This window comes from Notolabrus celidotus, chromosome 11 (genome assembly GCF_009762535.1).
Source record: "Notolabrus celidotus isolate fNotCel1 chromosome 11, fNotCel1.pri, whole genome shotgun sequence".
Taxonomy (NCBI): domain Eukaryota; kingdom Metazoa; phylum Chordata; class Actinopteri; order Labriformes; family Labridae; genus Notolabrus; species Notolabrus celidotus.
In genome coordinates, this window is record NC_048282.1 from 7,686,380 (window position 1) to 7,709,921 (window position 23,542).

At 38.8% G+C, this 23,542-nt stretch overlaps 1 protein-coding gene and 1 long non-coding RNA gene across 3 annotated transcripts in view; one reads left to right on the top strand and one right to left on the bottom strand.

Annotated features, from left to right (window-relative positions):
• Nucleotides 1-20,750, top strand: part of ptpn11b (protein tyrosine phosphatase non-receptor type 11b) — a 51,816-nt gene extending 31,066 nt beyond the window's left edge. Inside the window, exons 3-16 of one of the 2 annotated variants that reach the window (XM_034695966.1) lie at nucleotides 1,511-1,705; nucleotides 5,838-6,030; nucleotides 6,187-6,306; nucleotides 6,489-6,602; nucleotides 8,245-8,341; nucleotides 8,557-8,636; nucleotides 9,973-10,128; nucleotides 11,005-11,136; nucleotides 11,760-11,914; nucleotides 13,448-13,515; nucleotides 13,610-13,761; nucleotides 14,623-14,723; nucleotides 15,293-15,422; nucleotides 17,505-20,750. In XM_034695966.1, coding sequence (XP_034551857.1) covers nucleotides 1,511-1,705; nucleotides 5,838-6,030; nucleotides 6,187-6,306; nucleotides 6,489-6,602; nucleotides 8,245-8,341; nucleotides 8,557-8,636; nucleotides 9,973-10,128; nucleotides 11,005-11,136; nucleotides 11,760-11,914; nucleotides 13,448-13,515; nucleotides 13,610-13,761; nucleotides 14,623-14,723; nucleotides 15,293-15,380 — 1,651 coding nt within the window. In that variant the 3' untranslated portion in view covers nucleotides 15,381-15,422; nucleotides 17,505-20,750. The remainder of the gene's footprint in view (nucleotides 1-1,510; nucleotides 1,706-5,837; nucleotides 6,031-6,186; nucleotides 6,307-6,488; nucleotides 6,603-8,244; nucleotides 8,342-8,556; nucleotides 8,637-9,972; nucleotides 10,129-11,004; nucleotides 11,137-11,759; nucleotides 11,915-13,447; nucleotides 13,516-13,609; nucleotides 13,762-14,622; nucleotides 14,724-15,292; nucleotides 15,423-17,504) is intronic. The other variant, XM_034695967.1, reaches the window with a different exon arrangement.
• LOC117821584 lies at nucleotides 11,721-22,271 on the bottom strand. The gene is made up of 3 exons (XR_004632999.1): nucleotides 22,076-22,271; nucleotides 20,499-20,674; nucleotides 11,721-11,921 (listed from the first exon to the last, which is right to left on the bottom strand). It is a non-coding gene; the product is annotated as an uncharacterized LOC117821584 (long non-coding RNA).
• Between the last annotated feature and the right edge of the window lie 1,271 nt (nucleotides 22,272-23,542).

Genomic DNA, 23,542 nt, shown 5'->3' on the forward strand with positions numbered 1-23,542 from the left:
GTTGAGTGCGAGGATGGGAAGAAAGGAGAAAAAGGAATGTGAAATTAGTGAGGACAGCTAGAAAAGTGGTGGAGGAAATAGGATTTGTGCCATTTGATATGACCATTAGCTCCTAATCAGTTTGCAGGGAGAGAGACGGAGAAAAGGGGGTTGGGAGAGATGGAGACAGAGGAGCGGGAGGGACTTTTTTTTTTTTATCTCAAACTGCAAATCAGACTGCACTGACTGTCTGGCCTACTCCCCTGTGGTTCCTAAAACTCAGTTGTGTGTTTATGTGCGTCATATTTAATACGTTTACGGGATGTTTTGTTTATTTCAGCCACAGAAACATGTCAGACAAAGTCACCGGAGAAGGAGAATGGAAAACAAGTCGATTTAGCACCCAAGCTGTTCAGCTGCTTCTTCACTTGCTTGCAGGCAGATATCAGAGTTGAACTGTATGTTTTTAAAGTGTGTGTGTTTCTGTGTGTGTGTATGTGTGTGTGTGTGTGTGTGTGTGTGTGTGTGTGTGTGTGTGTGTGTGCGTGTGTGCGTGTGTGCGTGTGTGCGTGTGTGCGTGTGTGCGTGTGTGCGTGTGTGCGTGCGTGTGTCCGTGTGTGTGTGTGTGTTTGTGTGTTACAGCCTCGTGTGCACATGTTCAAACCAGTCAGAGGACTTTGAATATGCAAAGTGGTACCAAATGTTTTCTGGCTTATCAGTGTTTGAGCTGGGCAGCTGCGTGCGCTCTGATGTATTGTTCTGCAATCACAATGCAGCTTCCTCCCAAATACATTAGATATGAAAACTACAGAGTATTAAAGAAGGGATGATCCCCTGTGAAGAGATTTATGGTTGTTTGCTTATAGAAGTTTGAGTAAAAAACACTGTTTGATACAATTCCTTAGTGTTTTAAAATCACTTGGCGTCTTTGTAGTTTTTCTTGCAATCTCCTTTGCTGTAATACGTTGTGGCTTACTTTTTCATTCCAGTGTTGACACAAATAGGAAAGGTCAACGTTTTTATAGAATATTTAATATCACACACTTATTACTCAGTGTTATGTATGACAATATATCATCAATGTCCTATTAAAATGTTCCTGTTTTTGTACACATAATGACAGTGTCACTGACAGGATGAAATAGATTTGTGTGAGAAAATAAAGAGTAGACAAACAAAAATGTCCCCACAACAACAGGCTTGTAAGAAAATGTCTTGATAAGGGAACAGATGGCGTGATAAGCTTGAAATGTTATGCGTTTGTGTGTGCATCAGTGCCGAGTGAGTAAGTGTGGGCGACAAAGTGTGTAGAGTCTTGAATTAACTATGAGCTTATACTGTATGAACATGTATGTGGGAGGCTGTTGGTGCTCACAGCTTAAATATCTGCCGGCTGCAAGCACTCCAGAGAAAAAATAAAGATGAAGAAAATGCTTTTTTTTTTTTTTTTTTGGAGTGAGCTCATATCTTCTTATATGCATGATAGATAACAAAGTGATCTTATTTCCTCTCTGTGTTTTTTCACACCCAGGCGGTACGATGAGGTGACCCACATTAAGATCCAGAACTCAGGCGACTACTACGACTTGTATGGAGGCGAGAAGTTTGCCACGCTGGCCGAGCTGGTGCAGTATTACACCGAGCAACAGGATCTCCTGCGCGAGAGGAACGGCCATGTCATCGAGCTCAAGTACCCACTCAACTGCAAGGACCCCACCTCTGAAAGGTGAAGACAAAGTTGCACAGTACACCCACACATACAAATAAGCTCAAATTAGCATAGAGTCGAGAACCGTGTGGATGACTCCTGGCAGGTAGGCACAGAAGTTTAGCTAAGGTTAGCTCCATATGTTGCTAAACTCATTAAAACTGCATGAAAGTTTCTCCCTGACCACAGACAGTTATTTTTATTCTTCCAGCGTCAGGGCTGTCAGACTGTCTGACTGTTAAGGCCTCATCCTGCTGTGAGCAGCAGCTAAACCACCTGAGAATGTTATTAGTCTAGATTTCTCTGCAGCTACAGTATCCTGGAGTGGACTTTCTGCTGTTTTGGAAGCATTTTCCTCTCTGCAGATTTCTCTCCAAAATATTGACTCCTGGAATTTCTTGAATTTAATTTGTGGCATGAAGTTGTAACATTTAATATTATGCATTAAAGTTTTGTGTTATCGTAATGCTTTTCCAGCATAGTTAGCCCAAAGGTACACGGCTGACAACTGTGTTGAGTTGCACTTCAAGTCTGCAGAGGATAAGAACTAATGTAAGAGCACCATGATGTACTGTGAGACATACTTATTGTAAACTTCAGTGTACAAGACACACTTTAAATACCTTAAAAGTAAGCTGCATCCTATGCACTGGTGCAGCCAGTATGAAATGCAGAGAGGTAGTCTATTGTGTAAGGGTTATCTATCCAGAGGATGCCGCTCGAGGAATCAAGACACTCCTTTAGCGTGCAAAGCATGCTGGATACAAACTTAGGCTAACCAGTCTAGCAGCGCCGCCCTTTATCTCTTTTCTTTCATTGGGTTATAATGATTGCATTTAAAGGAAATTGTGGTAAACTGTTATGCTTGTTGAGTGCTGTTTTGATTGAAAATACTCTTTGAGACAACACCGAGTGGAGGGGGTTGGTGCAAGTCTGGGCGAATTATGCAAGGTGGGTTCTTCTGTATCTCAACTCAACTCAACTTTCATACAGCACCTTTCATAGATACAAACATGCAACCCAAAGTGCTTCACAAAATAACAGGGAGACAGAAAACAACAGCAATAGGTAAAATGATAAAAGCCATGATTATAAATAAAATACTTTGAAATAAAATGAAATAAATATAGTAAAATTACTAAAATAAGTAGGAGTAAAAAGAAAATGTAAAAAATAAGGTAGAGTTAAAAAGATTCAGATGAATACAATAAATAAATACATTACTAACTAATTAAATAAGATAAATAAATGTTAAACCAATGATTATATTAATAATGCATTCCAGGGCTAAAAATAGATTAATCAAAATTAAAAGCTAGATAAAAAAGGTAAGTCTTAAGTTTACTTTTAAAAACACCCAGAGAGCTTGCAAACCTCACAACCATCAGCACTAGGTGAGGATAACGAATAATATGAAGAGCTACACATCTGCATAGAAACTGAACATTGCTCATAAAAAAGGACACAAGAACACAGTTTAAACGTTTATCCCTCTCAAGCCCCCCGAAACAGACTGTGTCTGGCAATATTGCAAATTTACCGCAACAGATCAAGATTGAGAATCACAAAAGCAAAGACATATAGTGATAGACTATAATAACAGAATACTGTGCATCCCAAGTATCCAAGTAAAATAAATAATTAAATAAAACAGGCAATAATTTTCTTTTTCAAATTTGCAGTAGAACATAGAAAAAAAAGAAATGACATATCTCCCAAAAAGTATCTACTGTATATATAATAATAATGTTAATAACAGTTATAATAATAATATATTGATTCGAATAAATAAAATAAAATTAATTAATAATCAAAAATAAATAGAATAGTGTGTATTTCTGTTGTATGGTATTTGTCTCAACACAAGTTAAAGTTTTAGAAGACAGATGACCACGACTCTCTCTCTTTCTTTTTTTCACTCGCAACCACTTTATTTTAAAAATAAGATTGTAGGTCTATTAGTTTTGTAAGCTTCAGTACTTTTTGATTCTATTGATTGTAAAAATAACAGAAATTATGCATGTGATATAGAAAAAGGATCAAAGTATTGAACATTTTGACAACCTTAGCATTCAAAAAACTCTTCAAGGACATGATGTGCAGTTTGTGTTTATACTCAGTTTATACAGCAGAATGTATGAAAACAGATTTCTGTCCAGTTCTACATCACCAGCAAAGTATCTGTTTAATAAAAAGGCAACAGGAATAAATTAGCCATTTGTTCACAATGTCCAAACACACGTGTTTACTCATCCTAACTGTAGGGAGGAAGAATTATGCTGTGCTTATTGATTCCACTCATTAAAATTGGATTTGCTTCATATACACATGCATAAATATTGATATAATCCCAAATGCAACTTCAAACAAGTGAAGTGGGTGTTGCTGCTGTTCTTGTTTATGTGCACAAAGTATCTACAGGCTAACGCTCTCCAGGGAGTACACACAGGTTTGAAGCAGCCATACGCTTTATCACACCTACACACCTCATTGAAACAGAGACTTAAGCCTCTGCCAGGAATCCATGTGTGCGCTCACACATACACAGGAGGCATTTTGGAAAGCTACATGTTTGTATTTGTTTCGTCATGTGTAAATATCCTCTCTCTAGCTGTGGTTGGCATCATCTCGTGCCAGGCTTGTTATATACAACTTCTCATTCTACACATCTTCTCGGTCTCTGTTTTTGTTTAGGTCTTAGGAAAACTTGTGATCTTTGGTTTTAGCTGATGTGGTTTTTTCTCATTCTACATACACGTCTCTTGTTAAGCCTACACACTTGTCCTCACCACACAGGAAAAAAAACCACACACATGCAAGTTTTTCATCTACACATCAGCAGCTGAGTGTAGACGCTTTCTTTCTCGTGTAGGAGTCTGGGCTCAAAATGTACAGTACATATAGATATAGACATTATGTAAACCCCTACACTGACAATCTGGGCCTTTTTCCCTTGAGGTAGGAAGCATATTGTCAGTCCTCCTCCTCAGTTTTTCAAGTTTTAGTCTCAACTCTTGTTACTTGTCTTATTCAAATAATTTGTCTACATAGGAACAGAATTTAGAAGGAGGCTGAGCTTCTCCATCTTTGTAAAGGATCTTAAAGGAGATGATGCCATAGCCAGTCTGATATAATTAATGCTGATAGCCACTCAAAAAAAAGGAAGTTAACAACAAATGTTTAGTGTCAAAGACCCCACAGCTTTAACATGACGTCTAGACCAAGCATAGGTTACTGAAGAAAAGCTTTGAGATAATTTTCTCTGTATGAGATCATTTATATTAAATGTTTACCTGCTTAATTTTCAAAAAGAAAGGCTATATGTTTATTTATTGTTTTCATGCCAAACCTAGGTAAGCCAAATATTAACATTAGGATGTGACAAAATTGTTAAAATGACCTTCAGTGTGCTCCAAATGCATCGTCTTTGTGCTGCAGTCTGCAGGAAAAGTGATTGTTGTGCAATGGTGTAAGGTTTTAGTGCCAGAAAAGTGCTATTTTAGTACAAGTCCATTTACCATTTAGCTGCCTACCTCTTACCCTGCAACATGATAGGCTCTTCAATGCCGTCTACTTCTTCTGTCTAATGTTGGGTGGCAACTAGCGTTTAAGGCACATTAGCGCCCCTTCCCTGTCCAATGGTTGGGGAGAGTCATTTTTTATCGAACATTTGTTATATTTATATGGAAAAAAATTATATAACGCTAATTATCGTTATTGATTTATCGCCCAGCCCTACCTGTAACCTTAGCACATATGTGGTGGCTCAAACTCAAAGTGCTTCAGTGATTTTATTTAACTCTTGACTTGTCAGCCATCTTCAAGTTTCTTAAGTGATATGAGTCCTTCAAAAGTGAAAGTTACAAGTGAGGATATCCTCTCTAAAAATGACAAGATTAAAATGCTCTGACATTAGGATTCAAAGCAGGAAGAAAGATCTTATCAGACAAAACGATAACCATGTACTGATTTGAGTTAAGTCTATGTAATATTACTATAGATGTCACTTTTTATGAAGAGGTCTTGCCTGTTGCATGTTTAAACCTCTTTTTTGTCTTAACCCAATACCTACAATAAATATTTTTGACCCTGAATGTCCTGAACATCACTTTGGAACAATGTGTCAGTGAATTGTCTCTCTCTTTTTCAGGTGGTACCATGGACACCTGTCAGGGCGAGATGCAGAGAAACTGCTCACAGAGAAAGGCAGAGCAGGTAGCTTCCTGGTACGGGAGAGCCAGAGTAAACCGGGCGACTTTGTGCTCTCCGTTCTCACCAATGAAGAGAAACACGAGAACGTGGACCGAAAAACCAAGGTCACCCACGTTATGATACGCTACCAGGTGAGTCAGCTCTCTTAATTCACATCTTGAACCACCTCAGCATACTGTTGATGCTTTGAGTCAGATTATTGCAGTATTTTAATGATTCTTTTCTGCCTCGTAAGAGCTCCTCACACCAGCTGTTGCTTTAGTTAAACTGTTTATGTTTGTCACCAGCAGGACGGTAAATATGATGTGGGCGGTGGTGAGAGGTTCGACACTCTGGCTGACCTGGTGGATCATTACAAGAAGAACCCCATGGTGGAGAAAAGTGGCATAGTAGTGCATCTTAAACAGGTATGGCAGAATAATTTAACAAAATCAAAAAAATCAAAAGCATCCAATCCTGTGAAGCTTTAGAAATGCTGGTTAATTTTGCTGAAAAATGTCATTTCTAGACCACTGCTTTCCACATTATTTCTAAATTTTTAATAGCGGTTGACTGATTACATTTCCTTGTCTTAATGTGACTACCACAGCCCTTCAACGCCACAAGGATAAATGCAGCAAACATTGAGAACCGGGTACGAGAGCTCAACAAAGTGGCAGACAACTCAGAGAAACCCAAACAAGGATTCTGGGAAGAATTTGAGGTTTGTAGACTGAAAATGATTTCATTCAAACTTGAGTTCTTTTAAAAGATGGTGGGGATAATGTACCTTATTGATTAGTATTGGTCATTTCAAAGGCAATGTGTTCAATTTCTTCATGATAAAGTTTGATGAAACAAAGCCTGAGTCAAGAGGCTGAATGATTTGCACCATGTGTACATTACTTAATCAGATAAAGTGCGTAAATAACTCCTTTGACTGTCATCTTCACCAGTGATGCAATAACTCTGCTGATTTCAGATCAACCTTTCAGTCGCTCTTACACAACACTTTCCATGAAAACTAGATTTCTGTTGTGACACCTAACTTTGTGTGATAACATTGATGACTTTCTTGATTTTCCACTGAGCAAAGAGACCACAACTTTTTCCAGAGCAGTCATCTGAAATATTAAATGTCATAAAACGTGTTGGCCATTTGTTCCACGACCTTTGATATTCAACAGATTACCTCCATTTGTGTCAGCTTACATCTGTGTTGTTCCAGTCAGTTGTTTGTTGTCTTGTCTATCAGATGTATTCGTTATGTCGTAACCTTTGAGTACAGATGTTGGTAGGTGATATATACTGATACTCTTGGCTTCTGTCACTTTCATACAGTTAAAAGGCCTGTATAAAACGCAGAATCTCTCTGGTGTCATTGTATATTGAAACTGAACCCTTATGAACCCTTTTATTGGACCAGAACATGACTTTTATTTTTGCAAACAAGAACATAGCAGAGTAAATCATAAATGTTGGATTTGCTGATCTGAGCATAGAGCGTTTACAGTCCTCATATTAACATGCTCACTGCAAGATTTGTGTAAATGTGTGTTAAGAGCGATTTAAAATTCGTAAAATAGATAATTTATGCCGTCTGGATGAGATACACAATATGAGTTGTTCGGTAATAAACTCAGGAAACAGTGATTTAAGTCATTAATGGGTCCATCTGTCATTGACATTAAAAACTGCAGATACTTGCTCTTATTGCTTCATATATATCACATCTAAAATAAAAACAGACAACCTTTTGAGCCACGGTTGTTTTTATGGAAACTTTATGCTGAAATGCTTCCACTCCACTCTACATATGCAGTTTTTCTCTTAATGCACCCCAGGGTGACCCCTGCTGTATTATAAGCCAACTGCACTGTTATGTTTACATCCAGTTTGATTCACTAAAACACGGTGATAGATCCCTGAAATAAAATAAAAAACTTACTTGCTCACTCATGGAAGTTGTGCAAAGCATTTCTTTTTTATATCTTTCAAATCCTTAAACATTGACAGCCATGCTTATCATCAGGCAATATTTTTCTCACCTGCCTTTGTTGGTCAATTTTGCTTATCGTACATCACATTTCTGCCAACACTGGATCAATGAAATGGTGTTTAACATCTGTCACTCAAGCAAGACAAACAAAAATGGTGCTACTAAGAGAAGTAGAGCTCCACAGTGCTGCTAGAGCTCTAAACATTGCCGTCCAATCCAAACATTTTGATCTGATTCGTATTCGTGCTGATATGAATGAATCACCTCTAAAAAATGTCCACTGTAATACCATAATTTGTCCTGTTTTGAACTTTCTGGAACTCTTTTATGTTAAAACAACACATTTTCTTTTGTCCTCAACCACCAGGTACTTCAGCAACAGGAGTGCAAACTGCTGTATCCCCGGAAAGAAGGCCAGAAACCAGAAAACAAGAGTAAAAACAGATACAAGAATATCCTCCCCTGTGAGTGTCTCTCAGCAACCTGCCGTTTCCTGTCTCTCCAACTTCCTGTGGAAAGAATGACACAAATAGACAACAGACACTGCAGAGGCCTCAGCAGAGCATGCAGATTTGTGCTCTGATAGCTCACAGTCTATCAATTGACATTAAAAAACCATCATGTGTGATCTCAGGAAACTGTTTAATTTATGATTGTTTGACTTTGTTTCTTCTTTCAGTCGACACGACTCGGGTGGAAATCAGGGAAGCAGATCCAGAACTTCCTGGCTCAGATTACATCAATGCAAACTACATCAGAGTGAGTCTATTCGGAACTATACAAGACCACATAACTGTTGTGCAGGAGGACGAAACAGGCAGCTATTGCACAAGATTGATTACCTTTAATAGACAAGGATTGTAGATGATATGAATAAGTAGTAAACAAAACATTTGGATTGTTTTTACTTCTTAGTAAACTAAGCTAAACTAAACTACTTATTTTATAGATAGAAATATAAACATATATACTTTTTTTCCCCTCAATATGCTGATGTATTTTTCGGCCTCCAGGCTCCGTGATAGTATTTAATGAACCTCACCTCTTTCTGTTGTTTCACCACACCCTGATGAAGACCCAGTGAGGGTCAAAACCAGTTGGCGTTTCCTTTTTTCTGAATACCACTTTTAATGCGTTATGCCCCGTAAGAATCAAAGGCTTTTTGACCTATTCTTTGACTCAAGCTGGTGTGCCTGAAGACACCCCCTTTTCAACTTAGCATGCCGTAAATGTATACCTCATAGTGTATATTTTGAGGAACCTATGCTGTAAAGAAAAACGACCTGAGATACAAACAATGAAAGATCTGTCGTGGACATTTAGTTCACAAAAAAATAAAATAACCAGCATTATTTGAAAAATTCTAATTTGTATTTGTACTGCTGCTCTTCAGGGGGTAAACATCACAAGGCAGGTTCTGCTCCGTCTCAGTCTTAACTGGGCATTTATTGGGATAAGACTCTTCTAGAAATAAAAACATAAGCACAGAAGAACTGCATACTTTGCAACCATAATTTGCCCATAGACGATAAAGTGAGACAACTAGATTATTTGGCTTTTCGATTGCAGTATTTCTCATTCTTTTGCTTGTTATGCATGAAAATCATAAGAACGATTCTCTTACCTGATAAAAAAGTCTTTGGGCCAATGAGTTAGTCATATTTTTCTGTCAACAGTTGTTTGGGGCAGCTGATTAACAGCTGATTTACTACACACACACATGTCCGAGTGTGCCACTCCTCAAAAATGGACACTATTGTCAGATACTATTGGTCCTACAAAGGCAGACTCTCATCCAGTAAAGCTAAGCTTGAAGTATGAAATACGGTCACTGCACTGAAGACGCTGTGTGACCAAAGGATTCTCCCTTCAAGAATCCCATTTGGATCACTTCAAGTTTCACTCCCTCTCTTGCACTGTATCAAATGAAACACATCAGATGAGGTTGAATGGCTTCTAAAATTATAGATATAAAATAATATATCTTTACAATCACTTAGGCCACTTGATGTTGTGACATTTCCTGTGTATAGATATATGAATATATAGTCTGAGTGTAAGCGTGTCTCATTAAGTGTATTTCCATTCTGTACAGAGTATGCATGAAGAGGGGCGACATGTGGAGGAGGGCAAAGTCTTCATTGCCACCCAGGGGTGCCTACAGATTACAGTCATTGACTTCTGGAAGATGGTGTATCAGGAAAATACACACGTCATCGTCATGACCACGAAAGAGGTGGAGCGAGGACGAGTAAGAGCAAACATTAAACACATTACTGATGTGTGGTAGTACTGTTTAGAGCAGGGCCATGAGATGCTTCTGTAGACCTGGTGAATCTCCCCCATCGTCTTCGTGTTGCTCTCTCTAGCACTTACTCTTTAATGGTTTATCTAATGTTGTAGCTGCTTCGAGTTGATTGCTTTTAAGTACTCGTAATGTTGGATATCAACAAACTGAGAGATAAACTTTGATGGGAAACTTAGAGAATAATCCAAACCTCCTACAGCTAAAGATATGAAGAATTCAAAATCCACTTCACATAAGTCTATTTAATGTCCAAGGTACCTCGACAGCCACATTGAGCTTCAGAGGAGTGCTTCACATAAAAATGCAGGATGGATCAGAAGAAGGGGTGGACAGTCATGAGGTTTTGTGATGAGCCAAATTTAAATCAAATCAACTTTGTCTGCACGTTTGATGCACAATCAAAGGTACTTTTTCAGGAACGTTCTATCCCTGACAAGAAGAAATTAGGGGAAATTAAAAGCCTCCATAAATATGTGACAAAAAAATGTCTAAATTTAATGTTAAGTCCTGCTTTTTGACAAATCCCCAAAGCTTTCACTGGAAGTCAGCATTTTAATACTGCAGTTTCAGTTGAAAGACGGTTCTCGATGGCATTAGTTGTTTCTAAGAGAGAGGCGTGGATGTTTATACTATGGATGATGAGTGTGTGGGTGTGTGTAAGGTGGGGGGGGGTGGGGAGGGAGACGGCTGACGAGGATAGTATGACAGTTAAGCTGATTGGAAAGCTGCTTGAGATGAGCCGGTTCTCTCAGTTGTCTAATACTAACACCCCCCCCTTTCTCTCCATCTCTCTCCCTCTCTGTTTTTACTTTGATATAGAGCAAATGTGTCCGTTACTGGCCTGACCTTCACGGAACCAGGGAGTTTGGTAAGCTGCTAGTGAGGAACGTGGACGAGCGGCCAGCTCAGGACTACATCCTGAGGAAGCTGGAGGTGACCCGTCTGGACCGGGTAGGGAAAGCTATGTGCTTAATCAGAACTGACCTACTGACCTGGGGTCAGATTATCTAACTCCCTCAAACATTACCACACCCCAATCATACCGCACATGTGTTTGCTTATTGGAGGGTTGACCATGTGGTTCGAAGGAGTAGAAGCAGATATAAAAAAAGAAAAGTGCACATTGCTTTTTAGGAGTTTTTGCCACAGAAAATGTTGTTGCTCCAGTTTGCACATTGAACACCAACCAATTTTTTTATTCTTTTACTTTGACTCTAGTCTGTTAGAACTTTTTTTGACAGGATGCATTCGGAATGGTGTGTTTATTAGGATATGAGATCCTTGCTCCTTGTGTCATGTAAAGACTAGACCAAACAAGACTTACATGATACAAGTCTTGCCTTTTTGAGTTCTGGCAACAAGATTGGCTCATACTTTAAACCAAAATGAAAACACAGTTTGGTTCTTCTGTCAGCACATTTTGAGTATTGTGAGGATAGTTGAGTTTGTCCCCCATTCTTATCAATCTACAACCAATCTGCAGAGGAAGATACATGAACATGTTTTAAAAATGAAGTGCATACAACAACAGAAAATGTTATCCTTATCTTTATTCTGCTGTGCTTTTCCTGCAGAGGGAGCCTCTGAGGTACATCTGGCATTACCAGTACCTGAGCTGGCCTGACCACGGCGTGCCAAATGAACCAGGTGGGGTCTTGTGGTTCCTGGAGGAAGTCAACCGCACTCAGAGTAGCATTCCAGACACTGGACCCATTGTCGTCCACTGCAGGTACAATCTTTTCAACAAGAAGAAGCAGACGTAGACTCAGACAAATGTATAGGGTACTTTAATCTTTGGTGAAAGTTCATTAATGTATTTAGTTCACATTAAGAAATGTAGGACGGTATTATTTATGCATTTATGGTTTATTTTTTATTCAATAAAACACATACTAAACAGAAGTGGTAAAGTTTGCAATGAGTGTCAAGGTCGTGAGTCCAGGACTTTGCTCCTTTCACAGGTTGAGCTGTGTGAGAGATGTTTTGTAGAGTAAAAGTCAACAGTTGCCTCTTGACCCTGCTCTGGTGGATCTGCTGCAGCTCTGTAGTCTGGTTGTGTATTTGCAGAAAGGCTGAGCTTTACATAAAGGACAGCTTGTAAAACTTAAGTCTTGTATTTACTGTAAACGCATCACTGATGATGTTTTATTTGATGTTTGTTCAGGGTTTTCAAGGCCTGATTATGAAGGCACTAATACTTAATTCCGGTATGGCCCATCTGCCGGTCTTCTCCTGTTAACACCTGTAGACACGTTAAGTTATGAGTTAGGCCACTTGGGTGCGCTACTATGAAATCTGTATCCCTGGTTCAGTGGTAACTTTCACAGTTGAGGCTTTTGGACAAACACTCATGTTTGCTCTTCAGTGCTGCTACTTGCAGCTGTATTTACTTTCTAGTAACTCTTATATATAATACATGATGTCAGTATGACTGCTAATTAAAAAGCACAAACTACACTTTGATTGTATTAGATGTTGAATGTTTTTGATCAAAATAACTCAAAGCCTGTATTTTTAAAGTAAGACAGGTGACATCCAACAACTATAGCCAATACAGGGAAAAATCAACCAGTGGTACACAATCTTACTTTTTACGTAAGCCAGGTGTGCCATTGTTAAAATTGCATTCCTTAATTGGAGTATTAAATTTGAAACATTATAGATGCATTTTAGTTTTAATGTGTTTAAGAGGGACGTGTCTTTTTATGATAACCCAAAAATTCACATTTGATAAGTAAGGATAGATGATACCAGCAGGTTGTGACTTATTCAGATTTACATCAATTTACAGTTAGTAAAGTATTACATTTAATCATTCCTCCTTGCTGCTAAATATTCTTGATGTGATATTTAGTTCATCAGTTGTGCACTGATTCACTACTTTTTCATGTCTTTGTTGATTTGACCTCAGTCACTGCCTGTTTTATGTTTTCTTTATGTTGTTTGATTAACGACAGACACCAAGGAACAGTTTTTTGGAGTAGTGATTGCCAAATCGGCCTGCCTTCCCGTATTTCACACCCCCATGTTCTACAAACACAATGACATGTTGACAAAGAACATCTGACTCATTCACTTCATCGATCTGTTGGCTGTTGTTAAATTAATGCTGTTATTGCTGTTTACAAGTCAAACCTAAATTTTGGTTTGCATGTTTGAGTGAATAAATCTTGAGATGTCCTCACTGTTTATGTAACACTGTGTATTGATGGGATCAAACTTCTTGTTACAACTCTGCATTTTCTCTTTGTTGTGTCTGCAGTGCCGGCATTGGCAGGACGGGCACCATTATCGTGGTCGACATCCTTATCGACATCATTAACCGCCAAGGTGGGAAACCAACATATAAAACTGACACTCTGTATTTTTCTCATTACTTTGTGTACTCACTCATTTCTGGTTTTCTATGTATGTGTGTGTCCAGGTCTAGATTGTGACATTGACATCCCTAAGACCATCCAGAGAGTGCGGCAGCAAAGGTCGGGCATGGTGCAGACAGAGGCTCAGTATAAATTCATCTACATGGCTGTGCAGCAGTACATAGACACAGCCCAGAAGAGACTAGAAGAGGAGCAGGTACTATACTCAACACAAGGACAAATTTATTTAGGATTACAAAAACTGCAGTTACACTGTTGGAACAGAAGTGAAGGATTTCAAATATGTATTTAAGATGTCTTTAAACTCACAGCCTGTAGGCAGTGTACGGTTTGTTGTGTTATTGTAGCGAGAGCAGTGAGACAAACATCAGTAATGCAAGATGTCTAATGAATTCTCAGGAAACCATACTATTCTGCAGAGTGCCTGTCTATCTTTGTCTCGGAAGCTGAAGTTCTGTTGTATTTTTAGAGTCACTTGTTGGCTAAACCCTTGACAACTGCAGCAGTATAAACCCAAATTAACAAGTTTTACTGAGATTTCATTGCAAGAAATAAGTAGAAAGGGTGTCCAAAAAGGAGACAAACTTGGCCAAGATTGTTCTAGGGGAGAAATAGAAAAGACTTTAAAATAAAGTGTTTATTTTTTCATGGAGTGTGGGTGTATCTGATGCAACCTCAGGAAATCAGAAGAATCTTAACACTAAGGGTCTTTCACAACAGAGCTTCAACAAAAGTTTCATGGTTGAGTGTTAAAGAAAATTAGAGTTTGAAAACGAGTGGCCAGTCTTGTGATTCCTGTTTTAAAGAATAGAGAAGCGCTCTCGCCTCTGCTTCATTTACACATCTTTGCATTGTCTTGATTTGACTACAGGTCTCATCACAAACAAAGCTTTGCTGTTGATGTGAGCGCTCCTTAAATACTATGTTAATGCTTAATATGGAGGCCGTCTGGGATGTTTTAAGTTACTTTCAGGTGTTCAACACAGGATAGTTTATGAGGATTTCAAAGAGGTTCATGTCTATTAAACCATTTTTCTGTTATGTTGTTCCTTTGCAGAGGAATAAGCTGAAGGAGAGAGAATATTCCAATATCAAATATCCTCAGATGACCAACTCTAGGTCTAAATCTAACATGACATCCTCACGCTCTTCTTCTATGTAAGTATGACACATAACATGACAGTAAAGTAACACCTTTATTAAACACATGAACACAATGATAGCAAAAATAAGATAAAGATATTCTTTATTGATCTCTTACTAGAGGACATTTACTTGGAAAACACCAGGGTAAATGAGTCACGGGTGAAAGATGGAAAGGACAGATTCTGACAAAAATAGAATAAAATTATATTAGAGTAATTATGTATAGAAGCAAACCCACTACATCCAATTTTCACTTGTAGATAAATGTTTTTTGTATAGAAGAATTGCACTATGTGATTTAAACACAGTGTTTAACACATTGACATTATGAAATGGATATCTGCTGGTTAAATTGTGTACATTGAAAACAGCTGGTATAATTGCACAGTATGCGTTAGGTGATATACGAATATAGAGATTATGCAGGGATTAATATGAATATAAATATACTTTATTTACATTATAAATATGTACAATTGTAATATACCTAAAGTATGAATACATACTATAAAATGATATATGTTTGATCATTGTTATTAAAGAAAGGTTTTGTGGTAGATCATTTTCTTTGTGTGTTACAGGATGACAAATGATGACTCATCGAGTGTGTACGAGAACATAAACTTTAAAAGCCCTCAGTCGTCTTTTAGCAGCAACACCAGGAGGTAAAACCATCGCCATGGACCTCCACGTCTGCCTGCCTGCCTCTCTGTGAGTACAATGCTCTTTTTATTCTGCCTTTGTGGGTTTGCAGGGATTTTCACCCCCCAACATAATCATAGAAATCTTTAGAGCATCATTCCACATGCTGGAGAAATCTTTGTATTTATTCATTTATTTATTTCTGTAGTGCGTTGTAAAAGTAGAATTGTTGTTGTATAGTTGTATCGTGTTGGATATACAGTAGGCGTAATGTACAGCGATGCAGGTTGAGAAGTGATTGCGATAAATCGTGGATATAAATGCTGCAGGATTTATATTCTTAGAGAAGGACTGTTGTAAATCCTTGGTGACACATTTGACTCCTCTCTCGAGGGTGACACATTTTTCCTCCAGATTCAAAACTTATTAAAACTTTCACACCGACTAGAGATAAAGTGAAGTGTCTCCAGTGAGTCAAATTAATTTTGTAAGGGTATTGTTCTCTTTTTGTACTTCAAATTATAAGGCACCAGGAGCGGCTGAGATCCCCTTAAAGCAACAAAAGATTCAATTTAGGTTCATATTATAATCAACCTCAATTCTCACAGGCGGATTCTTTTCTCTTTCATAGTGATTATTGCAGCAGACTGGGAACCCTGCAGTGTTAAAGAGTGTGAGTCTTAGCTTTGGTTTGGGGTCATGAGCACGAGACTCCAGGAAATTCAAATAAAAAACCCAGTAAATGAACGCAGCTCGCCATTTTGTGAGCGGCTCTTTGTGGTTTTAAGAGAAAATCAAATTATAGCTCTGACAAATATAGATCAGAGTTTCTCTTTATGCCTTTCGTGTGAGAACTTTGAAGTCAAATCTCTGCTTATTAATTTATTCATTTCAACCTCCATTGCCGGATTCAGGCGGGACATTGACCTGGGATATCTTTTTTGAGACCTCTTTAAATATTTAATTTATAATAGTACATAATTTAAGATTCTGTCATGCTCCATGTACTCTTTTGACGGTGAGGTGGTTGTAAGTCGGGTCAAGATGTCATTTCTGTTGATTCTTGGATAATCAGCCTTTCATCCATTTGTATGTCGGGTCTTCTGATTGAAAGATGTTTACTTGGTACACTAATGTTCTTTTCATCATTAGTACTCGCAGCCAAACAGGGACATATGATAAGATGTGAATATTGAGTTGACTGAGATGTTTTTTAAATGAACTGCAGCAGTTGAGCTAAAATCTTTTTAAACACATTTGATTCACTGTGATAACTCTCAGGTCAGAGGTTATTGGTATATATTGTCATCATATTTCACCATTAACACAGAATCTCTCTGATCAAGTCTTCTGAATGAAAAGAAGCTGAAAATGTTCATTTATACATTCCTCATCATGTCCCTTTGGAGCTTCTGTAACTCGCTCTCCTCATCCTAAAGCAAACACGGCCTCCAATGTCTCAGTTAATTCAATATGCTGCTGCCAGACCCCTCGCTATTTCTGACAAAGGAGTAAACATAACCCCAATTTTAGCTTCATTACACAGACTACCTGTGCATTAAAGGGGCAATTTTGATATTTAAATCGTCACATTGAAGCCTGGACTGGACAAGACCCCCTGAATACATCAATGACCTTTTTTATCCTTTCTGTGTAGCCTGAAATCCTCCCTTTAGTTTATTTTAGAAATTCACAGATGTAGACCTTCATGATCAGGGACTGCTTGAATGACTTCATGAGGGCAATCCTCAGCTTTAATGTGCTTCTGCCTTACTTTTTATTTTATGTTTCTATTATTGAAGAACACAGCAGGTCCTATCAGGAGATCAGCATACATTTAAGTAATATCCAATGAGAGGGAGCAATGTTGTTCTGAATATCAGCTCTGATAGGATTTAGGTCATAGGACTCTAAGCAGACCACTCTTTACAAACTCAGGGTCCTTAAAACACTTCAAATAACTTCATATGGGAGAACTGATTAAGAGTTTATTACATCTAACTGATCATGTTGGTGGATGAACATCAAACTAAGCATGAGTTGAGTTTACGCCGCTGTAACTTCATATCATGAACTACATCAGGTACTCAGGCCCATAGTTCAAAGTGACACCAACCATTTACTCCACCTTTCTGTTTGTGTTTGCTTCAGTTTCAGCGGAGGTGGCGCAAGGTCAGCGCCCGAGAACCCTTCAGAGGAGGGGGGAGTGTAATGCTCTGACTACACCCCCCGTCTGAAGACCCCATGGGGGCTGAAGGCTGCGAGCTGACCCCTCTCCTGCTGCTGCCGTCCTGCTGGACCTCTCTGTCTGGAGTAAGCCTTACCCTCCGTAGGGAGGAGGACTCTACAGCATAGTGCTCTCACTCAGGACCCTTTTTGTCCCCTGTCTTTCTCACCCTTCTCTCTTAACCAGCACAAGTGCCTTGTCACATGATGTGTCTGTAATACAGCCTCCCAAAACCTGCTGCTGCATCTCTGCTACCTTCCAAACCCTGGAAACCCAAGTTGACATGAGAAGCTTTTTCCTCTGAGTGACTGAGATTAAAAATGGAGTATGTCCTAGCCTGAGCTGAGCAGACCTGTGAGGGACCCAAAGAAGGTCAAAACTAAGCTGTTTGTCCACAGAAATCTCTTTGTTTTCTATCTTCTGTCTTTGTCTTGGCTGGCTGTCATCTGAACTTGAACCTGAGACTGTTTTTGCACCAGCTGTGGTGGTTATTAATGTGTTTGATGACTTATTGCAGGGGGGTTATTTAACTAGGGCACAGGAAGCACAAGCAAGACCTTTTTTCATGTAACATTTTCGACATTAATTTTCTGACTAAAGTAGTCCCACTTTGAGTCCAAACTCATTCTTGAAAGATGTTTTCTTCCTTCCCCATATGTTGTCCTTTTAAATCAGCTTGTTTGATTTTTGTTCTTGATGTTTTTGTTGATACGTCTCCTGGTATGATGGCTGTGCAACATATTTTGTTTCAAATATATACTTGTGAAATTTCATATATATAAATATTTATAGAGGAACATTTGGTGAAACACATCATGTTTAAGCACCATGGTTCCGGCAGCATCCCCAGCACTAACCCAGATTTAGCGGCCACTCATCGTGGTTCACTGGAGTCCACATCTGACAGGAAACGGGTGCAGAGGATTCCTAAATAGATGGTTGTAGTGGAAGTTGTTTTACTGGCTGTCCTCGTAATCAGCAGGTCTGAAGCAGTTCAACATCTGTCAAACGACATCGTCATAAGGAGACAAGGGAAGTGGGGGCGATTACCGTAGGCCAGATGGCCATCTGCCTGAGATTGAAGAATAGATTTGTATCCAAAAAGTAATTTAGAAGATGGCCGTAATCCAGGCTTGATGATAGCGGAGCGAGTAAGCCGGTGTCATTGACGTGATAAGGAAGACAGTGGAGGCGTGGAGCACTGAGCCCTCTGTGCTGTCTGGCAGATTGTGTGCTATTTTTAGCCTCCAGGATAAAATATAGATCCTCTAATACAAGTGCGGGTACTAAAGTGATTTCAGACCTCACTTGTGTAAAATGTAATGATGAAAGAAAGAAAAAGATGTCTCACATGATAGGAAGAAGTCATAATACAGTCTCCTGCATTAGTATTTACACCTACTTTTATACATGTTGGCATGTTTCAGCCAAGACAGACTTTAGTGGCAATGTGTCCAATAAAACCCTGTCCAGAATTTTAAGTTTGGAGGGTTTTACATGGTTTTTAAATTATTTTCCACCATGAAATGTGTTAAGTTTTCAGTGATTTGCTTTGAAACCCCTGAGAGAAAAAAATCCCTGAATAGATTCATTTAAGGTTGAGGTTGTAAGACATCAAATATTGATGTTCAGTGGAGGTGAATACCTCTGCAGGGCTCTGGGTTTTGTGTCCAGATTACCTTTGTTGGGAGGCATAAAACATAAATGAGCTGCACTTGTGGGTGGTGTTTGTGCTCTAACCATCCTCGCTCTCCACCAACAGAAGTATGTGACTAACTGTGTCACGTACTCTCACAGGCTGCCATCACTGTGTTTGCTTTGGCTGGCCAGTATCTGCTGCAGCAACTCAGTCATGAATTATGATATAAACTACAGCTAATCAAAACCCACTGAAGAAGCAGTACTCAGTCTTTGCAGTGAAACACCGTATTGTAGTTCAATACTGTTGACCTTTCGGGTGATATTTAAGTACAGTGAGAGTGCAACCTGCAGCAAAATCATCCTGTTTGACAACTTAGATCTGCCTAAAGGAGCACACGGTCATTTCAGTAAGGCTCTGAGGCTCTGGAGTTTAAAGCAAACATAACCTCTGCATGCAGCAGGATATAAAAAATCTGCTGCCAGACCCCTCACACACTCTCACAGAAGAGTAAACATGAGCCCAGTTTCAGCTTCATTACAGCAGCCACCGATTCATGTTTAGAGTTTGTTTTGGGATTGTAAGCGTAGACAGTCTTCCTGTTTTAGTTTAACTTGTGGCCGTTGTATTGTAGTGGTTGATTCTTGATGAGTTTTATGAAAGAAGTGGCTTTGATACCCTGTGTCCCTGAAGGCCTGTGCCTGTTAAAATATGCTACACCACTTGATGAAGTAGAATTGGAACAATGAAGATGTTTGAATCCCTCCAGATCGTCCTTTTATTCTCCACCTGTCCAAACTCTGATCCGTCTGATGAATGAGAAATGTGTCTGTGTTTTTCAACTCTCTCTTGCGCTGTGGATGATTCTGAATTTTATATTGTATTTTGCCTCTATTGGTCTGAGTGTTTTTTATATATATATGGTGAGAAATATCAATACTTGAAAGTGTGAAACTGCTGAATCTTTGGCCTCAGGCTGTGTATGGATGATGATGTCCGTTGACTGTGGAAGTGTTTTTGGTAGTGCACTAGATTTTCAGCCATCAGTGTTGTTTTTTCTTTTCTTTAGTTTTTGTTGATGTTTCATTTTGCTGAATTGTGTTTAAAATCATTATTTCTTGCATTTTATACTGTGTCTGAATTATTATCATTATTATTATTATTATTTTATTATTATTATTGGTGTAATTTCACCATGGTTAAGTTAATTCTGGCTCTGAGTTGAACCAGTGTACACAAAGGTATGCAGTAGCAACACAATATTCTCTCACTGCTTTACCTCTCACATGAACTTGAACATGTTGTTGATGTCTTTTGTTATTTTTGTTCCTCTCTCTCTGTCGGTCACAGTATGCCTGAAGTGTGTCGTGGTATCCTGAGTGTCGTTCCTCTTCTTGCACTGGCTCTGCCCAGACGCCTTCTTGCTGTACAGGCTACAAATGCTGATGTAATAAGCTGCAAGAAATGACAACAAAATGGTTTTGTTATCATATAGTTTAATAAAAATGTATGATGGCACTCTGAGAAGTTACACATGAATTTGTTTCTTCCTTTGCTTGTGGTAGTGAACTTTGTGCAGTTTTTCTGATGGGGGAGAGAACAAAGAGCATCTTTTCCTCCTTTTTTGGAACAAGTTTCTGGAAACTGCGCCCTAAACTGAAAGACATCAGTGTAACAAGAAAGCGCTCTGTGTTTTTGACTGCTATGCCTCCAGGTGTGGTCTCTGTAGTGGAGAAGCAGCAGAAAACACAGGACAGAGTGTTCCAAGTGCTGTTTGTGTTGGACTGCTGTGTCCGTCCATTTTTCCCCTCTGTTTGTCTCTCTGGTTTTAACTTTGCTGTCCTGGATAAACTGCACGATGCCTGAGAGAACTGCCAATGAAAACGAGTTAAATTGTTCTGAACAAGTTAAAACATTACTTTCAAAACTAATGACAGATTGTTTCATGGCTGAAGTAGCCTGAGGATGCTGTTCTTTTTACATTTAATCAAAAAGGGGGAAAAGTATGGTGAGTTTTCAATGGGAGTGACATGCATCTACTGTTTCACTTGAACTTGACTTGATCATCAGTGATGGTACCAGTGGTCATAGAGGGGTTCAGGTCCACCCTGACAACCCAACCAGAGGTGGTCAGCTTGTGTCCAAGCACCCTTGGACCACAGACTGTCAGTCAGGCACCACAGCCATCTCACCATAGCCCAAAATACTTCAGAACACAAACATGTGTTGCCTAGGTATTTTAAAGTATGACCCATATATATGATTTATATGTAATAACCTTTATTTATACAGGTTATCTCATTAAGACACAGTCCCTTATTTTCAAGAGAGACCTGTCTTGGATAAAAACACTGAGTGATAGACATACATCACAAAAGGACCAGTTGCAGACCAACAATACAACATTAAACTACTGATGGTTAAATCACTGTATATTGTGCGACCACAGCATTGTGAAATGTCATATCTGGAGCACACCTGACCTCCAAAAGACACCTTTGACACTATCAGATTATGGAGTCAAGATAGTATTCCAATATGACTGATGCCATACTTTGAAAGACAGATCAGAAGTTTTATGCTTCAGACAAAAAGAGTGGTGATATGGCACAGTTTTGGAAATACTACAACCGAGTCCTGATATTTCAAGATATGGCCTGGGGTCAATTTGGATATTTCTTAAATATATATGTAATATTTTACAGATATGGATGCACCATGTTATAGGAGGAAATTGTGCTCAGTATTTGTCCTGGTCTCAACATTGTCAACCCCAAGCTCCCAGTGGCACGATTCAGCAAACAAAAAGTGCAGGACCCAAAATGCAGATACAAAAATAAAGGATTTAAAACATACTGTCGAACAAAAACACTGGAAACACAGAAACAAGTCAAATATTAGGAACATCCGGGTGGGGTAGATAATGATCTGACACAGAAGGGAGGAAACACGGAGACTATATACACAGTGGGTAACGAGTAACAGGACACAGGTGAGACCAACAAGGCACAGGTGAGGACAATCAACAAGGAGGGGAAAACACAAGATGTAAAACTAGACTTAACACACTGGGAAACTATTATTACAAAATAAAAACAGGAAACACAATAGACAAGAAACACAAGGATCACTGGGAAACACACAAGACAAAGATCACATATAACAAATGCAGAACATAAAACAGGGAAGAAACAAAAGGACAATCTATAGAGTAAAACCAAAAATCAGAAAGAATACAACAAAGAAAATACAAAAAAAACAAAAACTCATGACACCCAGTAGAGACTTGTTTAACCATTATTTCCAGCATTTACAAAAAAGGAATTAAAAAAGCATTTGAATGAAACTTTTATGTAGCATACATCTGTAAAGAAAAGGCTTTTTATTCTGCTTTATTGGAATGAAGGAAAATCAACATAAATTAAATCACTGCGTTACATGAAGTAACAAGAAGCTTTTGCTCCATTTGTTTATATATAATACTTATTCTTCCTTTTATGAATTCATGCTCCTGCTTTGAAGCCACGGCTCAGCCTTTTCTTCCTGTACACTTGGTTATCCATGTGTACCGTTAGTTAACATGGCGCTCCAGGAAGTGGTACTTTTATTACAGCTGCTCCTTAATCAATGTTAAACTTGAGTCAGAAGTGAGTACCGTTCGGAAAATCCCACAGCCCAACTTCTCCTTAAAGTGACGCACCAGATCCAGGAATAAATAAAGGCAACTTCCTGACGAGACAAAGCAGGGCTTTGGTTTTATAGTCATGGTTAAAGGTTCAGGTGAGAGGAGGAAATAAAAACTTGACCTTGAAACTAATACGTCTGTCTGATTAGCATTGAAGCACGTCATAGGGTGGGTGTTGTTTGAGGGGAATTTACCGCACCTGCTGTGTAACCAGATGAAATCACCACTAATGGTAGAATAAATTAAGTATCTTAAATATTGAGATTGGGCATGAACATGTCAAACTCATGACTGTATATGTAATGGACATAGTATCCGTGAGGTCACCCATCTGTTCCTGAGCGCTGTTTTGAAGCCAATCATCATCGGAAGCCATATTGGAAATGCTGAACTCAACCAAGAGAGTGTGACATAAAGAGGCGGGGTTTGAGCCTCCTCGCCATCAGCTACAGTGTTCCCGCCTGTCAGTCAAGTCAGTCATGTCCTTAAATGGGCAAAAACTCGTAATCTTAATATCTTCTGAACTGTCGCATTATAAAAAAATTCCCCCTGTGTACAGTGTATAACGATAGAGAAATGATCTATTCAGACCTAAACCGTTTATGTTTATTTCTGCTGCAAAGTTCGTCTTTGTTGAA